Source organism: Cottoperca gobio, chromosome 17, assembly GCF_900634415.1.
Source record: "Cottoperca gobio chromosome 17, fCotGob3.1, whole genome shotgun sequence".
NCBI classification, from domain to species: Eukaryota; Metazoa; Chordata; class Actinopteri; order Perciformes; family Bovichtidae; genus Cottoperca; species Cottoperca gobio.
Genome location: NC_041371.1, coordinates 7503397 through 7524009, shown reverse-complemented (window position 1 = coordinate 7524009; position 20613 = coordinate 7503397). Strand labels below are relative to the sequence as shown.

Sequence of the window (20613 nt, the reverse complement as noted above, 5' to 3'; positions counted from 1 at the left end):
TTTGCAACAAATCATGACATCAATTTAACAGGTAACAGCCACTGAAAGACTGCAGCTTTCTTCTATCACCGTCTACTAATTTACTGGGCCTACACTTACACATCAGGAGTTCCCACAGTTGCCTCTTAAGTACAGCACACAGCGAAGGGCCATGCGAGCTGAGGAGCCTCTCCTCGGCCTTCTCATGGTCTCATGGGCTAAATTTAAAGCTGTCCCAGCCTTAAAAGGTCCTGACGGTGTCTTGTGCATTCTGCCAAGTGGCAGCATTATTTTTGTTCAGTGGACTGCTGTCCTGTCCACCGCCCCTCACCCTGCTGCTTTGCCCGGATCTGGACTTGCTTTAGCTTCTTTTGGGATAACACACTCTTTCTCTCATTTTCAGCTATTGTGGATTTGAGAATCCTTAGTTGTGGTGAGTGACATTTTCTTTGTTAATACATATGTCTCTAATATTAAGGAATAGTTATTCTAGTTTATGTCATCTGGTCATTTTGAAAGCAGGAAGGCTTGAGGCCTTCTTTCACAAACTTATTTATTTATTTTTGTTTAATAATGTTTGGATTCAGATATTTGTATTCTCCCTTATACTAATAAGGTTTTGTTCATTTGTATCTACTGTGTCCTTGTATATTAGTCTGCATGTGTCATTAAAGGGAAAGTAGAGCTAATCTATTCCATTAACATTGACTTAACGTTTTTCTCACTCAGATCTTTTCTTTTTGAACTCTGTGCCCTCATGCTTTCAGTCCAGTTAACTGTCTGTATCTCTTTACAAATAGAGAGTGACCCAGTACACCTTGGCTGTTGTAGTAGTTGCTCAAGGACATAACCATCAGAAAATACATTTATAAGTCTATTGTCATAAACTGCAGATCCTACCTGTTTGATCTGTGGTTACATGATGATAGGTTTGTGCCCAGTGGGAGCCGCTCATGTTTTCAAGCTGTAAAACTTGAGCAGTCGATTGATTGATTGGTGGATCCACAGAAAATGTCTCTTAAAACAATCTTGATTGTCCCAAAACAATGTGAATATGTTTGGATATAATAACACTGGCTAGAGGACATTGCGAAGGGCCTTTTTTACTATAAACTAAACATTTTGATTAATAAAATAATTAACAGCTTCAGTACCTAACAATATCTAAACCTAGTAATAATTATTACTGATGTATATCTAGACTATTATTGATTTAAAGCCTTAAATTAAGATATTCCCAAACACAGCATTTTACCTTTGGATTACATGATCACAACACAATTTGTTTTCCAGTTTATCACAAGTTCATCACTTTTATAATTCCACCCGTTGGAGGTGATCGTCATGTCATTTTTGAATAAACAAAACTAAGATAGTGTTCAGGAAATCGTTGCTGCCATAGTTTGTTTATTACCTGCTGCTTTTTCTATTTAACACAGTAGAAGTAGATCTAAACCTTTAACAGCTCACACTAAATCATAACGTCATCTTAACAACTTTAACAACCCGTCACCATCATTAATACCTAATCACCATCTCCTGCCCTAAACTAACCACCAATTCAGAACTCAATCTGTCATGATAACAATGAGATTGATTTACAGAGCTGGTTAAGTAAAGAACAGTCAACGTATAAATTGGCGGAGTGGCCCTCAGGATGTCAGGATCATTACACGTGACGCAGAAGCTGCAGCATCAGCAGCAGCAGGAACAGCAGCAGCAGCATCACTTTGAGAGCAGCTGCTACCTGAGCAGCAAGTCGGCTGTTAGCCAGCAGTCGTTCTCTACTTACAAGACCAGCAGCCGTCGGTAAGAGGATGGGAGTGATGCAGGCGATAGAGCCAAAATACTGAGATGGTTGATATCTGGGGTTTTCTGAATGTAACTGCCACTTCTATAACCTCGGAAGTGGTGAATGCATTCAAGCAACACCTCTTTCAAATATTCAACGCTGTACTTTTTTATCTGGTGTGTTCAGCAGGAGAGAAAAAAACATGCAGCTCAAAGTGAGTTTTTATGTAGAGCAGGTACTGTCTTCATCTGCCCGTACAGATCCTTTAATGATGTCAAGGTTTTGTATTTTATAACATGCATAGTGTTCTCCTTCAGGCTGTTGCAGGACAAGTTCAAGTCCCTAGTGTTTAATTACAAATTACAAGATACAAGTCTGTCATGTCTCTTAATGCTGACTTTGTGTTTTTACAAAGCTTAAAGCTAGTCATTTCAATGCAAAGGTGCATATTAAAATACAGTAATACAAGTCCCATCATTTTGAACACAATTCAAAATGAATTGATCTTAAGCTTTGTTGTTCGTTTTCTATGATATTAGCTTAAATCTCTTTTAGCTTTCGGACTGATTGGACCAAATAAGCAATTTGAACATCTCAACATGGAAATTGCAGCGTGCATCTTTCACTCCTTTATGATATTTTAGAGACCAAAGAGTTCACCGGTTCATTGAGGAAATATTTGGCAGAATAATCAGTAATACAAATAGTTGTTAAAGAGAGATATAGAGTCCCTCTCTCCTTCCAGCTTTAACTGTATACCACAGGTGTGCAAGGACATGTCACATTGCCATTTCTAATTCTACAAGGTGCGCTTCATGTTTTCTCAGATTCTCATTTAATATCACTTCTTCTATTTGGAATTCTGTGTTAGATGTCTGGTAATAAATGAATGTCTCGTATAAGAGTTGTGTGAAAGGAGCACTGTCGGTCAAACCCAGCACATTCACGTGTGCGGTGCCACTTACTCTTGTCAACATGTAGTGTGGTTTAGCTTTGTCCTTCAAGCTGCAGGACTCAGGCAGTGTACATGTTGGCGCCATGAGCGCTTTGTAAACGGGGTCAGGGAAGGAATTTCAGCTGCAGTGAATGGCTGCCAGATATATTCATGGACAGCCGAGCTATTTCTGTAGACACGGCAGGAGACGTTGCCATTAGGCTGTAAAGAAACTGTTTGGAAGTCATGAAATTGTAAAGGGTTGTTTAATAGTTAATACCTCTTGGGCCAGTTTCCACATTAACTAGTTATTTTGTCTCGTTTGTAACGAGTCCTACACCTTGTATCTGTTTTTAGAATATAATTAATTACAGGATCATTTTTGACTTTCTCATACACTGAATCAAAGACACACCTGGTGAGTCGGCGGTATAAATAACTTCTTGACACTACAGAAATTATTTTGTGAGACTCTCCATCTGTCTGTGTCTGCTGTGCGTTCAGCATCTTCCCTCGACTTGATCCCGCCTCGCCAGTTTGGAGTAGAGTTTATCAAAGCCACTTTACGCCGTTCTACTCCTCCTAGGACAAATGGATAGACAAGGACATACATGGAAAGAGATTATGAATGTAAGGGCTTTAAGATGAACCTCTCCGCCCGAATGCATACCCACCAGTTCCGGCTCCATTTATAAACCCAGCTGACAATAGAGAGGCCTGATAGGTAAATGAGTAGGAGTGTAATATGGGTTAGTGTCCTAGAGGATGGACGGAAATACATCGTGCTTTTCTGAGTAACTAGACCTATTCTGAACATGTCTTTATATAACTAGCACACTTTAGTTCAAAGGTTTTATGAATGCAAAGAGGCAGTAAGGTTCATTATTTGTCATTTTTTTGATTTTACTGCAGCTTTGCCGTCTTATCTCATCATTACCAGCAAACGTGGTGCATAATGTAGAAGTAATATTTAAAACCTTAGGTCTACTACTAGTTCAATTAACTACATGTGAATGTAATGCGGTCTGTGCTTCTTTTTACAGCTGTAATTTAGCCAAACGTTCATCTTTAATTAATTAGAACTAAATCAGCTAAATAGTATTTAGTGTTTAGCATCGGGATTTAGTTTGTAGTACTTATCTGCGTAGACAGCAAGAGTTTAAGCAATAAATAAGTTGGTTACAGGAAGGTACATTCAACCAAAGGGTAACACTGGCACTGTTTTTTTTATGTCTACAAAAAATCATGAAATTACAAAAAGCAAAAATACATCAGTCCTTGTGTATGACCCGTCAGCCTCAAGCCTATTCTATTCTTTGAAAGTGGATCAGAAATATATAGTCTATTTAAAAAAAAGGCTTAGTTATTTCCTAAAACAGCTGGGGACTGTAGTTTGTAGCAAATGCTGCTTAAACAGGAATACATATTGTATTTGTTGTGCCGCAGATTAATGTACGTTAGTATTTATAGCGTCAGGACTGTGTGCGTCGGATTGACTCGAGATAAACTACAGTGCCCATGTTCATGGCACAAGTGCAACAGTGCAGCTTATTTATGTGTTTTTAATGGGAGAATAAACTGACAGAATTTTGCTACACAGACAATACAGTGGGATTTAATCATTGATGGCAATCATAGGATTTACTGATGGTAAGAGAAACCTAGATGTTATTAGCCTAATCACTTCAGGTACAATGTGGCTTTATGCAGAAAAGAATGCACCATTAGCTCCATTTGGAAATACCTTTTTATCATGGTTTTCTATGCAAGTGTTGTGACTGTTGTCTCTCGACTCTAAGCGTGAAGACCACTGTGAAGACAGCGAAGGGGCAGGCGGTGGTTAAACTGAGCCCGCTACCCAAGAGAGCCAAACGCACCTACTTGGCAATGGACTCGGACAAAGAAGTTATCGGCTATGTCATTCCCGTATTTAGAGCCAAGTGAGTGCGGACGCTGCAAAACACAATTCATTGATATTCCTAAATGCAAAGTTATCAATACCACTGATGCTGAACATTGATGATGTACATTTTAATTGCAGAAATTGACACTAAATGACATATTTGTCACTGTAAGTCTAAACTGCCCTCACATGTTGTGTTGTTCACCAGCCATGAAGTTGTTCGTGGTCTGATGGAGGCCCAGGACGAGCAGGTTACGGAGGAGGGGATTAACTATGTGGCCATGAGGAACCTGTTTGTCAGGGAGACCAGCGAGGCTATGGAGGTTAAAGTGGAGAAGAAAACCAGAACAATGCATATCAGGGAATCTGCTGAACGTGTGCAACTGAACAGGACGGTAAATCCTTTTCATTCCTTTTTGTGAATTTGCAATACCAAGGTTGTGTCCATTTTCAAACCACACAAAGCCTTTAAATTCTCATGAGCTTTATGTGACAATCTGGCTTCTCTCTCTCTCTCGCTTTAGATGGAGGAGAGGGCAGAGTTCCGTAAGAAGATGAACACAGACAGCCTGATACACCTTCCAGAGTTTATCGTCAAGCCCCGTGGACAGACCGTCTGGGAGGGCAAGACTGTCAAGCTGCACTGCACTGTGGCTGGATGGCCTAAACCCAGGATTGCCTGGTAAGATTCACTCCAACTCACTGGTCTCACCTTCTCCGAGTCGTGAGAAAAAGAGGCTGACGAGAGACGATCGCTCGTGTGTGTGTGTGTGTGTGTCATAGAGACGTTTTTATCCAAGCTCTCGTCGTCAGACAAATCTATTTCCCACCGTCGCAACATGAACACACTCTACTCTCTGCAATTACAGACTCAGAAGACAACGGTAAAAATAAACCAGCTGTCTTTCTGCTGTCTTCAAGGTACAAAAACAATGTGCTCATTGATGCCAAGGCCCACCCCGAGAAGTACACGGCCGAGAGCAGTTACAACATGCACTCCCTGGAGATCAAGAAGTAGGTAATCATTCAGCCTCAGATAGAAACAATGAGATGCACCCAAAAAAAAGCACATTACCCCAAACTTTGCCCCAACGTTCAATGTTGAATATATTCTGCAGAAAGGAGATGCCAGCAACTCACCGTGTCTGTACGTCTTATTTTCAGCTGTGATTTCATCGACACCGCTCAGTATTACGCCTCTGCCCTCAATGTGAAAGGGGAAGCATCCTCTGTGGCTACTATTGTTGTCAAAAGTAGGTAACTGTCTTCTCTGCAGCTGCTCCTGCCTCCTCAGGTTAGAGGTCAAAGTTTAAAGTTCTGTGTCTAGTCGGGATCGGGTTTTATTTTTAGTTGAGCTGCAGGAAAGGCCTGAATCTCACGCTCAAATGAATAAAGATTGTTGAGGCCACAGTGAAGCAAATTCTACTATTGTCAAATGTCTTGTTACTGATACAACAAGGTTACTGAACGCTATATATTTCTGTGCAGGGTTCCAGGAGGGCGTGGAAGCCGGCCCACTTGATCCTAAACCACGTGAGTCATTTTAAATAGTTAATTTATTGGGTTTTAACGACTTAATGTGTATAATACAATTCACATATACAGGGAAATTGCTCTACACAAGACATACAATAACAAGTAGAAACTAAAGCTGCACTATTCCATTATCAACAATGGAAATATGTACTCCACTGCACATATTTACACTCTCCTGTCCCCCTCAGCTCTGCAGTGTTTTAGCGTCTTTCAGTAGTAGTAGTGTTTTTTAAATGTCTTTATTTATCCTCTGCAGATGGATTCTGCGCTGAACACGGTGTCACCTTTAGAACAACCATCCTTGAACAATTCGAAGTGGCCTTTGGCCGTGAAGGCGAGACGATGAGTCTTGGCTGCACTGTCATCGTTTATCCCACAGTGAAAAAATACCAGCCTGATGTCGTGTGGTACAGAAACTGTAAGTGAGGGAAATAAAATGGAAATAAAGCGTTGTTTTCTTTTATACATACATACTGCATATTACCTTTCTAATTAATCCACGTCTTTGACTTCTCCCATCAGCTGTCCCGTTGAAGCCCTCTAAATGGGTACACACCCACTGGTCTGGGGAGCGTGCCACACTCACACTTATCCACCTCAACAAGGAAGATGAGGGCATGTACACCATGCGTATCAACACCAAATCTGGCTTTGACACCTACTCTGCTTATGTGTTTGTCAGAGGTAAGCTGCCCGATGGACATTTCACCTGAAGCTGATTTTTACTCTTGAAATTTAGCTTCTTAGTTTTGTATTCCATTGAAAGTTTTAAGAATTAAGCGAAGGAGCCACTTACCCTTTACACTTACACACACACACACACACACACACACACACACACACACACACACACACACACACACACACACACACACACACACACACACACACACACACAGACGTGACGGGGAACTGTTCAATTCTGCTGTGTCTTTAAGTGACACAACGCTCTCCGAGGTGTTTGGTTTCCTCTGAGGAATGTTGCTTCTATATCTGTCTGCATGTCACAGAGAGTGTGATCTGAAGTAACAAGCAGCAGCTTATGCATAGGAGGGAATCTACAGAATACCCTTTAATGTTACCAACATATAAACTCATGTATTATAGCTACAGTGCTGCCACACATGATGTACTGTAAAGGCGTAAGTAGGTCAGAAAATGGAAACTGAGTATGTAATGGAGATCAGCCTGATTTAGAAACGGCACTACTCACTTCTTGGATATGTGCGTCTTGCTCTGCCAGATGCCGATGTGGAGGTGGAGGGGCTTCCCGTGGCCCCTCTGGATGTGTGCTGTCATGACGCCAACAAGGACTATGTGGTGGTGACCTGGAAGCAGCCAGCGGTGGAGGGCAGCAGCTCCATCCTGGGATACTACATCGACAGGTTGGGCTGCTCACTCTTTCTTTTCTCACTCACTTTTCAGCCAAACAGTTTTGAAACCAGATTTGAAAGATATTTTAGATTTGTCCTCAGGCATGCGCAGACATTTTAAATTCCAGTTGCGGACACAAATGGGTGGTTTTGTTGTTTCTGTGCAGGTGCGAGGTCGGCACTCACCACTGGGCTCAGTGTAACGACGCCCCGGTGAAGTACGCCCGCTTCCCTGTCACAGGACTGGTGGAGGGGCGTTCGTACACCTTCAGGGTGCGAGCCTTGAACAAGGCCGGAGTCAGCCGTCCGTCCCGTGTCTCCGAGGCCGTGGTTGCCATGGATCCCTCTGACAGAGCCCGCCTCAGAGGTGAGAGACGCATTGCTGACACAAAGCTGCACTTTCATCATGCATTTCTTTTCTCCTACATCATGGACCTATCTGTGTAGTGAGCAGTGTGTATAGCGTATATACATATGTGCCTTTATTTGTATTTCTTTTCCATCTTTTATTTATCACTAAATCACTTTTTTCCTTTTGCTTTATTGACTCTTGAGCTGCCGTAACAAAGCGACTTTCCCTGGTGTGGGATCAATAAAGTTCTTATCTTTATTCTTCCCAACAGCTGGCCCCTCAGCTCCTTGGACTGGGATTATCAAGTTCACAGAGGAGGACACCACCGGTACGGCAGCTTCAAACTAGTGTTTCAATGACAAAAGGAAAGAAAGACATTGAGGTGTCATAATGTTTTAATTCCCAGATGTGTCAGCCGTTAAAAATGACATTTTCTACTGACTTGTAGTTCTGGGAAGTGAACCTCAATACCTTTTCTGTACTGTCTGAAATGTGTCTGTAGTAAAAAGTATCTAAAGTTTGCAATAAATGTCTGGTCAGATTTAGTTTTTTAGTTTGAATAGATATTTCCTGACTCAAATCACCTGGTTGAAGTGACTTCCTGTTGCCTCCTCAGTGGGCGTTGTCCCCGGAGAACCCTCTGATGTTGTGGTTACTGAGGCGACCAAGAGCTACGTGGTGCTCGCCTGGAAGCCTCCGGTGCAGAGAGGTCATGAAGGAGTCATGTATTACATTGAGAAGGTGAGGAGACATGGTAGACGCATGACAACCAGCAATGAGGAGTTGCCACTTGCAAATAGCTTGGGTACCGCTGCTTTAAGAAGTAGCTATGATCTCTTGATTGTAGTACTTTTAATATGTGATGACTATCATATGGAGGACTGAGCATCCTTACTGTACTGTACTGTTGCTGCTTTACTGACATGTCACTTACTGTCTGTCCACCACAGTGTATTTCAGAGACAGACGTCTGGCAGAGGGTGAACACCGGCATGCCAGTCAAGTCTCCACGCTTTGCCCTGTTTGACCTGGCAGAGGGTAAATCCTACAACTTCCGGGTGCGCAGCTGCAACTCTGCTGGTGTGGGCGAGCCCTCTGTATCCACAGGAGAGATCACGGTCGGAGATAAACTGGGTGAGCCGGAAACGTTTCTATTATATTTTAAAGGATGTACAGGTGTTGGAGTTCATTACAGCCGCGTTCCTTCATTAGGAAGTGTAGAGACTGCTGGTCCTTCCTGCATTACGTTCAGTCTGATCCCAATCCATTACATTCCCTCTTCCTTATTTCCTTACACACCTCTTTCCTAACAGACCTGCCCTCCACTCCGGGCAATCCGGTGCCCATCAGGAACACCGACACCTCCGTGGTGGTCTTCTGGGGGGCCTCTAAGGATGTCAAACACCTGGCCGGCTACTATATCGAATACAGCGAGGTGGGCACCAATGAGTGGATGCCTTGCAACAACAAACCTGTCAAGCAGACGAGGTACAGTTAAAGATCCTGTTGCGTTCATTATTCACCAGGTATTCAGTGGAAGTTCAAAAAAGATACTAGAAGACCTTTTGTTTTGTTCTCTATGGCGATTTAGCGGTATTTGCACGTGTGTTTTTAGATCTCAGAATCAGAAATCCTTTAATTGTCCCACGACGGGGAAATTTACATTGTTACAGCAAAGAGAGTACACAATTAAATAGAGTAAAATACAGTAATATAAGTACTGTCGCACATGACAGGGAAATTGGAAAATTTATAAAAGAGAATATTGCACTTGACAGTAATTTGACAGCAAAAGTTATAAAAAGATAATAAAAAGTAAATATTGCACAGGCATTGATAATAATATGCACACAGTGTTGGAATAGACTTCCCCAGAGATGGATGCTTCACAGACAGACATCCAGTTCTCACTGCTGCAGATGCTTTCATCACTGGGACATAGACTCAATCCCCATTGAGTTTAGCGATAGATAGTGAATCAACTGTTTGTTAGATCAAATAAATCAATGTGTTTCTCTGTTCTTCAGTGTAACCCTAACCCTTTGTATAACTATCCGTCCAATCTTTTTATTCTACAGTTGCGTTAAGATTGCAACTCTTAAAGCTCTTCCTAGTTCTCACTCCTACTGTTGATGAAACCAGAGAGTAAAGTTTGTGTTTTTCACATTTGTCTGTGCCGTTTTCAGATTTGTGTGCCACGGCCTCACTACCGGGACAAACTGCGTGTTTCGGGTGAAGGCAGTCAACGCTGCTGGTTACAGCCAGAGCTCCTCCGATTCTGAAGCTGTGGTTGTGCAAGCTGCCATCTGTGAGTGTCCTCATCTCCATTATTCACTTTGCCTGTAGCGTTCAAGCCATACTCTCCTTCTGCTCCTTCCTCACAGCTATTTTTAAATCATTTATTTATCCCGGGAATCATTGCTGAGAATGTACAACACATTGACACGCATGACATGTGCATCTTTCTTCATGTTAACTTTCATCACTCGTTTTCCTTTTACCTCACCAACAATCTGAAATCGTAATTCTCATTTGGTTATAAATATTCTCCATGATTTTGCTCTAAAAAAGTTGGCTACTCGAATATCTTCTCGTTTGCATGAATGCATGTGGCTCTTAAATATACGACTGCTGGTTGATATGTTTGCATGTGCCTGCCTGACATTCTCATCACTAACACTAACCTGCTGTTTCCCATACCTTCATTTATTAATAATGACAAAATAACAAAGTAGATGATGATTCAAAAAGCTTTTGCTGTACGCAGGTATTGATTACTGTATAAATCTGTTTTTGCTTGAGTTCTGTTTTGCTATTTGCCAAGGTGAAGGCTAAAACATTTGTGTTCTTAAAGAGCATGAACCTAGTGAGAGTCTCGTCCGGCTTTCGGAGATTTTCGTAGCGTGAAAGTTGTCCTGCATCTGTCCTCGACTGTAAGTACTTTATCCATTACAATGACCCTTAAAAAGTGTGTTGCTTGTGTGTCCGAAGCATGCCGCATGTTCAACTGTACACTAATGACAACTAAGATCTATGTAATATTTGGTTAATGAGAGAAAACCAACAGATAGGGTCTGAATGTCTGAATATCTTTAACACACTTCTTCTCTTTTTCTCTTAACAATAAAAGTTGACCAGCTGATTTACTTTCTTCACAGCCACACCTGGAAAGCCCACTGGTGTGACCCTGCAGGAGGCTGTGAAGGACTACATGCTGCTGGCCTGGAGCGAGCCTGCTAAAAATGGAGGAGCTGATATTCGGGGATATTTTGTGGACTACAGGACCGTGAAGGGAGACGTTGTTGGAAAATGGCATGAAATGAACCACAAGGCGTTGACTACTACCTCCTTTAAAGTAAGTGGATCAAATGCTCAATTGAGTCCCAGTGTTTGTCAAGCTTGTAGGCAATTCTGACATTTTTTTTAATCTCATGAAGCTCGAATGAGTTCATTTATTTATGTTTGGCAGCTCAAAACAGGTGTTTTAATCCTTTCTCATTATCTGCATTTGTCTTTTAGGCTGAGAACCTGAAGGAGAACCTCTTCTACCAGTTCCAGGTGCGCGCTATGAACATGGCAGGTGTGAGTAAAGCCTCTCTGCCCAGCTCAGCTCTGGAGTGCAAGGAGTGGACGATAACTTTGCCAGGTACGAGAGAACAAAACTTTGTGTTAGTAAATATTAGAGAGGAAACAATTAGATTTAATCCACTAGTAGATTAACAGGAATTTATTTGGCAACTACTAATGATGAGGTAATCATGACCTTTTTTCTAGCTTTGTTAGAATTGTATTATTTCCCTTGTGTTGTGTGACTGACATTAAATATATACACTATAAATATAACAAACTACTACAACTCAAATATAAAGTATAATATAGGATAGCATGCTATATACATACGACACACATTTTGATATGCTCACTGTATTGTAAATATATTTTCCTTTTCTTTTAACCAGTCACAGATTTTTTTTTTATTATCCAAAAATGTCTTTTATTTATGCTCCAAGGTGCTCCTGTTGGCCTTCATATTCTGGAGGTCCGTGACACCTCTGCCGTGATCCTGTGGGAGGCGCCGGCATTCAATGGCCGCACTCCTGTCAATGGCTACTATTTGGACACCAAGGTGGCCTCTGCTGGAGAGGGAGGCTGGAAGGCTGCTCACGAGAAGACCAACAAGCTGACACACATGAAGGTGAGGAAGATGAATATTTATTGGGTCTTCTTGAAGTGCAATTATTCTTCAGCTGAGAGCTGATGGTCCTTTTTGGGTTTGAACAACATGGCCTTCCTGCGTGTATCGTCATGCGATGTATGCATGTGAAATAAGGACGACGGTGTTCCTTTAACTCTCTCTCCCTTCGACTCCTCACGTGTTGGTTCAGGTGACAGCGCTGAAGGCTGGTACATCCTACGTCTTCCGTGTGCGTGCACAAAATCTTGCTGGAGTTGGAAAGCCCTCGGCAGCCTTAGGTCCAATCCTGGCCCAGAGTCGCCCTGGTGAGTGTGATTGTTATATAACTCACACATTCAGTCACATAGTGTTCCAACGCCGCTCTGGAAAAGTAGGAAAAATGGCTGTTTCTCAAAACTAATCATGACTTTACAGGGTGTGAGCATTACTGGCATTGCAGATGTCAACTCTTAACCATTTACTCTCTTTTCCTCAGGCACCAAAGAGATTTATGTGGATGTGGATGATGATGGTGTGATCTCTATGGTCTTTGAGTGCTCTGAGATGAAGGAGGGCTCCGAGTTTGTTTGGTCCAAGAATTACCAGAATATAACAGACACCTCTCGTCTGACTATTGTCACTGAAAAGGGCAAGTAAGTATCTTTTTATGTGCCCAACTTCTCATACAAAGTCCAGGTAGCAAAGTGCTCTTGTTCCAGGCTCGTGTGCAAATGCTAAAAATCTACTTCCATACCTCCAAGTGCTCTCATCTCCCGGGCAGGGTTAATATCGTAAACTAAAGGAAATAATAAGCAGGGCAAAATATCGTCGTGAACCGAAACAAAATAAAAACTTAACCTAAACTCAAATGATATTGCCTCGTTAAAAAGCTAATAAAAAAAGAAATTAATGCAAATTAATTTGAAAAATGCAAAAATCAACATTATGGCCATTCCTACACAGTTGTCCAACCATGTATTTTGTGTGTGTGTGTACGTATTATTATTATTATTATTATTATTATTATTATTATTATTATTATTATTATTATTATAGAGCTATATACATTATACCTGGCTCTAACTGAAACAAACTTAAAGTATTGTAAAATTAAATATAGAAAAACTAACTTAAACTCAAATGAAATGCTAAACTATTATAACCTCGTCTCCAGGTCCAGAGCGATCTTCAACAGTCCCTCTCTGGAGGATCTGGGCACCTTCTCCTGTGTGGTCACCAACACTGACGGCTTCTCCTCCAGCTACACCCTCACCGAAGAGGGTGAGTCAGCCCACAGTCTTGGCATCTCTGCTCCTGTGCGCCTGAAACTTGATTCCCTTGCTATTTATTTTTGGGTGACGTCAGGTGTGAGGAGAGCTTGAAGGACTGTGTATACTCCGGTCTCTGTTATCCTGTTTCAACAGCTGCTTCAAATTGACCTCTGTTACATTCTGTGTTTGTCTTGAATGTTCTCTCAGATTATTCAGTGTGTGTGTGTGTGTGTGTGTGTGTGTGTGTTGTGCTTCACATCCAAGGTTGTATTTGACATGAAGTATTTTTGAAATCATTAATAATTGTACCTTTCAGATTGAAAAAGGTGAACTGGTTGTTGACACATTTTTTGTCGTTACTTGACAGGTCTCATGCGTCTTCTGGACATCAGCCACGACCACAAGTTCCCTGGTGAATATCCCACCACATCACAGATGCTGCTAATACCACCTTTTTTTCAAGACCATAGCTTTTATTTATCAAGTGCAGATACAGTTTCTAGATACAGTTTAGGAATTAGAATATCTATCACACTCACTCAACAAATACTCTCTAGAAAAACACAGGTTTGTCGTGGAAGATGTAGTTACTATGGGTGTGATGACACATCGATTCAATGATCAACATCTAATATCATCGATACAAAGTGAAGACGTCGAAACATATAATCGTCTTTAAGATATGCTTTTATTTTGAAATTCCTAACAAAACAAGTGCGTATTTGAAAAAATGTAAAAAAAAAGTAAACGGGTCTATTTTTCTTCTTTTTATTAAAAAGATTATTTTTTTACTTAAATGTCTGGAAGAGCCCGATAATAAATGTCAAATCATATTTGACTTGCTTTTTGTAAGTTGATATAAATGTAACTAATTGTGTATGATATCTTCTGATATTGATCGCAGGCCCCTGATTCAAATCAAATAGAAATTGTAACGTGGCAGACTTTGTAATTATCTATTATTATATTATATTAACTATCCAAAGAATCGATATAATATTGTATCTCGATGAAACTTACCAAGCCATTGTTACTTAAATAGCTTTTAAAAATGTGCTTTTCTTCAGTTATTCCCTTTAAGAGTGAAATGGCCATGGAGTTGCTCGAGAAGGGTCGCGTGCGTTTCTGGACCCAGGTGGAGAAATGCTCTTCCACCTGCCAAGTGGAGTATGTCTTCAATGATGTCATCATTTCTGAGGGAAAGGTAGGAATACAACAAGGAGAACAAACGTGGCTCTTGATGTCATTTTGTTCCCTTTTTCTTTTTCTTTGGCTCGTCTTCCACAAACTGATGTTGTTCGGGGGTTTCTCTTTTATCTTTTTGCTTCCAGAAATACACAATAAACTTCAACAAGTCTACCGGCATCATTGAAATGTTCATGGACTCTCTGGAGGTCACTGACGAGGGAACGTACACCTTTAACCTGGTGGATGGCAAGGCTAAGGGTACAACCAGTCTGGTGCTCATTGGAGATGGTAAGACCTTAAATGTCTTTTATACAGCCATGTTGATATTGTGCTTATAGATTTGTCATTATATTAATTTCAATTGTGGAGATGGACTAGACATATTATTTATGAAGGCTACACACTCTGCTGGGTGTATAGCATGTGCTGCAGTTAAAGTGTGTGTCCATTGAGGGGCAGCAGAGGACAACATATCCTTACTGTCATGTCTGGCAGCTGATTTTCTGATGAATTTATTTGCTACCCAGAGTTCAGAGAGCTTCAGAAGAAATCTGAATTTGAGAGGGCAGAATGGGTCAGGAAACAGGGTAAGGGATCTCACTTTCCCATTACTTACGTTTTAACACTAATTGCACAAGTATGTTTTAATTATTCTTATTCTTTGACTCTCCGCAGGTCCTCACTTTGTCGAGTACCTTGACTTCACTGTTACTCCAGAATGTGACGTGCTGTTGAAATGCAAGGTAAGAAAAGTAACCGTGAAGACATTTCCTGCCGTTCGCAAATGGTTGCAATCCAGGTGACACAGATTAACCCCGTCTCTCCTCTTTCTCTGCACAGATAGGAAATGTAAAACCAGAGACTGAGATCACCTGGTCCAAGGACAAAATTGAGATTGCAGAGGATGATGAGGACGCGAAGAAAATCAAGAGACAGGATGGCAATCTGATCTTTAATATCGGAAAGGTCAGCCAATTTAGAGAGAGGCCTTTGTGAGGAGTCGTGAGCTTATGAGTAAAGTGCAAGAAAGTGACGCTTGTGTTGCAGACTAGACGCTGCGCTGCCAACCATCCCTCTCTGACACAGAATCATAAATGATGAAATGCTAAAAATATTCATGTCAGCGAGCCCTGCTGGAGTGCTGCTGGACTCGGCACGTCAGCATGTCGTACTTTGGAATCAAAATGGACGTATTGGGTCGACCTGACTCTATTTTGGAGCTTTGAATTCTTATTCTGTTAATTTTGACTTATAGGTCATGCATTTCAGCATTTATGCCCATATACAGTATATAGTTTATCTGTGTGATTCATTTCTAACATATAATATTCAATTTGACACAAAACATTTTTTAAAAGTGGATATTAATCTGGGGCTGTATTACAGAAACGTCTTACCTTTCTGTTTGGTAACTATGATAATTAGGGTTAGGACCTGATTTAGGAAAAAGGCGATCATAGATGAAAGTTCCTAAATCAATGTTCATATCCTAACGTAGGATAAGGATGTTACACAGGCATCGTAATTCCCCAAAATCTTAAATCTTTCCACATTTAGGATAATTAAGCTGTCCTAACTTTCACTTTTCAACCAGGAAGTGTTAGTTTACTTTAAGTCATGGCTGCTCTTTTATTGCTAACGAAATGTCAACAGGCAGAACTTATTTACTGACGTACTTGTGGCAGATGTTACAAACACCTGTAACTCAACTGTCTTGAAGTTAAAACTCCTTTATTGCATGTTTCAATGAAAAAAAACAACAGTTACAAAGTCTGCAAGAGGAGAAAAGTAGCGTTGGTTGCTAGGTAACAGACATAAAAGTTGACAAATAGTTAGTTTTCCTAACCTGAGTTAAGATAAGAGGAAGTAAGATAAGAAAATGATTCCTAAAGTTAGGTAGGATCTGCTTCAATAAGACCAAATTGGGAAACTTAGACTTAAGATAGGAAGTTTCTGTAATACGGACCCTGGTCTGTCTGTGCCAATGAAGTAATGTTGAGGTTTCAAAGGACCTGTACATTGAAACTGTTTAAACATCACTCATAAAGAGAGGGTTGGTGTCATTGCATGAGCTCAGGAGAGCTGGCCACAATTAACTGGCTCATGAATACTCAAGTTGCTTTACTTTACTTACAAACTCTAGATCTCCAAGGCAGACACAGGTGTTTACGGGGTCACCCTGAGGGACGAGAGAGGCAAAGATAAGAGCACCTTCAATCTGATGGATGAAGGTAAAGTGTCGTTTGTGAATTTTGTGAGTGGAAAAGTGGAAATCGTTGTTGTCAGTCTTGCAAAAAGGATTAATTGTTATCTTTTGTTTTTCTTCCCCAGGATACAAAGCTGTAATGAATGAGCTGTTCAGGGTTATTGGTGAGTCATTAAACTTCACACCAAGCAGTAACTAAGCACCACAGAAAGAGGCAGAATGTGCACATGTACAGTATTTTCGCGCTGCATGAACTATAAACCGCTAGAGACTGAAATATTTTCTGCAGTATTATATACCATTAATCCATACGGCTTACATGGGATGTAGATGAACACCTGCCTTTTCTTTTCTTTTCCCTCCAGCCAACTCCTCCTCTGAAATCAAAGTCGTCAGTACTGAACACGGCATCATCTTCTCCTCCGTGGTCACATATTACAATGAGGAGCTGCGTGTCGGTTGGCTCCAGAAGTATGTAAAATCATCCTGACTCACTTCACATCATTGACAACCTTTTCTTTTTTAGCTTCAGAGCAACAGTAACAGGTTGAGTCTCTCAAATCAGTTGGTCGTGTTTTCCAGCCAAGTGATGCTCAGAAAGAAAAAGGCTTTAGGGTGGATCTACCTGTCTGTGACCAATTAGTAAATGTAATATGAGGGGAAATTATTGCATTCATAAATATGTCTTTTGCTTTCATAGTCAAATCATTTCTAATGACTAATATTGCACACAGAAAGTGTTTTTAAATTGGACTACTTTGACTACCCTCTCAGCTCTCCTGCATAATCTTCCAAATAATTTAATGAAAACAATCCACAGATGGGGGGGGGGGGGGGGGGGGAAATCACGCTTCCCATTTTGCTATAACACGGGGATGATTGTGCAGTTTGCAAATACTGCTTCCCTGTCTGAATCTTGCTCTTCAGTGGAAACAGTCCAGCCTAAATTGATCTCTATGTTTCCCATTTCTCCATTAGAGAGACTAAGATTGCCACCTCAGAGAGAGTTAAGTCTGGAGTCACAGGAGAGGAGCTCTGGCTGAAGATCAATGAGCCCACTGAGAAGGACAAGGGCAAATACTCCATGGACATCTTTGATGGCAAGGACGGTGTCAAGAGAGTCTTTGATCTGAGTGGCAAAGGTGAAGTGAAACTCCTAAAGTCAAACAAGGAAGAATCTTCCGATTTTGTAAAATGATCCTAGAAACTTATTTTTATGTAACCATTAATAATAATAATAATAATAATAATAATAATAATAATAATAATAATAATAATAATAATAATAATAATAATAATAATAATGTTATTGTTTTGGTGCAGCATGGGAAGAGGCATTTGAAGAATTCCAAAGGCTCAAGTAAGTAAACGAGCTCACCTGACACAATCCTTCTGTGTAACTGTTTGAAGAGGATGTTTACACAAATAAATATTAAAATAGACTATGTACTTTGAGAGCCCTTTCGGAAGCACTCAAAATACATTTCCTGGAATTGTATAGCTTAGGATAAAAAAAATGTTGGCAACTGTTCTGCCCGGTGAAACCATTTTAAGATGCTTCTGACAATGTGCCTTGTCCTTCCTTCCGCAGGGCGGCAGCAATCGCAGAGAGAAGTAAGTGATTATTTATTGTTTGGTTTCTCCCCAAGAGACATCGCTCTGACATGATGCAACATTTGTCTGGACATAGAAGCTATTTCAGCTTTGCTATCATTTTAAACTTTGCTTTAGTGGAATTGAAGATGCATGTAGGTCGTCATAATATCAAGACCTCAACAGTGGAAAATGGTTTTCCCAGAGATAAAATGGTTATATTTCTGAAATGTGGAATTGAAGAAAGGAAACTTTCAACCAAAAGTTATGTTAAAATATCATTCATGCATAGAGTAAAGTTAAAAATACTTCATAAAAGGTTCGCTAACCAGTTGGAAAGTCAGCGTTGGTTGATATTATGTTGTCAACAAGCCAAATGCTGTTTGAATAAAACTTGAATGGCTGACTAACATTTGCTCACTATTGTCTTTCTTGTTTAGATCGCGCTCGTGTCGTTGGAGGCTTGCCAGATGTGGTTGCGATCCAAGAGGGCAAGGTAAATAAATGAGTTAACACAGAGACAGTTGGGATGTTTTGAAGTGGTGCTACATGAGGTACTTCTCCATATTCAGTGCGTTACCTACTGCAGATGGCGGTCGGAGATCAACAAACAGGAGTACCATCAGGAAGCTAAGCATCGTAGTGCTGCGGACAGGGAGCAACAGCGTAATGTTGTTTTAGCCTGTAAAAGAATATGTTCACCTCTTTACCTTGCTGTCAGACAGCAGTTATATATGCTCTCTTCTAAGCCATCAGACTCCTATTGACAAAAAAACAGTCATTTTATCTTGCAGAAGACTAAAGTTGCTGGTCTACCGCTGCCTCGATCGGTTAGTTAGTGTTTGAGGAGTCTGGTGGCTTTGAACTGAGCAGAGAAGGATATAAAGGCTTCAGTTCCCTGTTTGGAAAAGGCTATCTGACAGCAAGGGAAAGTGGTGAAAATATTGTTAATGCACCGTACACTTAAACTGATATTGATTTTGGTGGCTAAAATATGTTTTGCTGCTGCCCCCTCCACAGCAGTACATTACTTAGCTTCTGTGTCTGTACTACTGTCTGTTTCTCCGAACTGGGGGCGTGCCGACCGCCATCTACTGTAGGTAATACACTGACTATGAATAAGTATAAATATCCAAACTATCACTTTAAACTCTCACCTTCCTCTTTTTTGGTTATCTCATTCCTAGGAGCGTCTCTTTCCTCTTAAGTCTGTAGAATCCAGACTTGTATAACACACCCCTGCATTCCTCTTTTTCTCTTTAGTCCCTCAACCTGACTGGCAATGTCTGGGGCGAGCCCGTACCTGAGGTAAGCTGGATAAAGAACGACAAGGAGCTGGTATCTGATGAGCGCTACCAACTCAAATTCGAGCACGGCAAGTTTGCCAGCATCACAATCGCCTGTGTCACCACGGCTGACTCTGGCAAATACGCGCTCCTGGTTAAGAACAAGTACGGCAAAGAGGCTGGCGAGTTCACAGTCAGCGTCTACAACCCAGAGGAGGAGGAGAAGAAAGGCTAAAGGATGATGCAATGAAGGAAAGCAGAAAAGATGAACGACTGGGCTATCTCCAAAGCGTTTTACCCCGGCACATGCCGGTGCACAGAGCAGTTTAAATAAATGATTAATACAGCTGCTTCCTCCTGCGTCTTTCATGTGCTGGGCTAAAGAGCTTTGGGCATTGCTTGTGGAGGAAGCAAACAATGGATGTGATATGGAGAGGATAATCGTGTGCTTGTAGTTGCGTGACATATTTTCTGACCCGATCAGCAGTAAATGTAAACGTGTAATCATGGGAGATGGTTGACCTATCATTAATCTTTGTTTTAGCAATGAAGGCCAGCAAAAGCAAGGCGTGGTGTTCTTAAACTATTACAGAATTACTTTTGAAAAACCTTTTCACCTCTAAAACCAAGTCATGCCTGAGGTTTATGCACTGTAAAAAAAAAAATAATAAAGAAAAAATAATGTCATGAACTTCCTACCAGCTATTTGCTTTGTGTTGTGAGACAATGGAAAAATGTGCCAGTGGATGTCACATGCTCATGCTTGGTGTCTATTTATAAACAGCTATATGTTAAACTTGTGCTGTGTGCATGTATGCTTTGTGCTGTTGATGTACTGCTTGCAAGTGTCATAAATTTTAAGTTTGTTAAAGAGGTGGAGCAGATAAACCCTGATGTGTAGTGTGTCAAAACAACTCACTCACATGACAGTTTCAACTGGATAATTCAAGTTGTCTCACGCAGCATACAAAGCTGTGTGCAAAGTCGTACAGGCATAACTTGCATACTTTCAATAGAAGTTGTTGT

At 40.9% G+C, this 20613-nt stretch overlaps 1 protein-coding gene across 2 annotated transcripts; it reads left to right on the top strand.

Annotated features, from left to right (window-relative positions):
• The first annotated feature begins 256 nt into the window (after positions 1–256).
• myom1a (myomesin 1a (skelemin)) lies at positions 257–20323 on the top strand. 2 transcript variants are annotated; one of them, XM_029453326.1, is made up of 37 exons: positions 257–412; positions 1584–1788; positions 4505–4645; positions 4817–5003; positions 5133–5290; positions 5530–5622; positions 5773–5861; positions 6097–6141; positions 6401–6562; positions 6667–6828; positions 7388–7529; positions 7685–7884; positions 8141–8197; positions 8486–8610; positions 8820–9003; positions 9183–9357; positions 10056–10177; positions 11028–11224; positions 11389–11515; positions 11880–12064; positions 12255–12369; positions 12540–12696; positions 13218–13324; positions 13682–13726; positions 14382–14518; positions 14646–14790; positions 15030–15089; positions 15178–15245; positions 15343–15468; positions 16646–16733; positions 16834–16872; positions 17074–17179; positions 17687–17850; positions 18032–18068; positions 18300–18322; positions 18742–18797; positions 19565–20323. In XM_029453326.1, exons 2-37 carry the CDS (start codon positions 1637–1639, stop codon positions 19820–19822), a joined length of 4434 nt encoding a protein of 1477 aa, XP_029309186.1. In that variant the 5' UTR covers positions 257–412; positions 1584–1636; the 3' UTR covers positions 19823–20323. The 2 variants fall into 2 exon arrangements, with proteins under 2 accessions (XP_029309186.1, XP_029309187.1); XM_029453327.1 differs by lacking the exon at positions 1584–1788 and having other exon boundaries at positions 394–412.
• Positions 20324–20613: the final 290 nt, after the last annotated feature.

Excerpts from the sequence above, each read along its gene's own strand:
- myom1a (XM_029453326.1), top strand. The coding sequence starts at position 1,637 with ATGTCAGGATCATTACACGTGACGCAGAAGCTGCAGCATCAGCAGCAG. Across the intron at positions 8,198-8,485 it reads CACAGAGGAGGACACCACCG|TGGGCGTTGTCCCCGGAGAA; the intron begins GTACGGCAGCTT and ends TTGCCTCCTCAG. Across the intron at positions 18,323-18,741 it reads GGCAGCAATCGCAGAGAGAA|ATCGCGCTCGTGTCGTTGGA; the intron begins GTAAGTGATTAT and ends TTTCTTGTTTAG.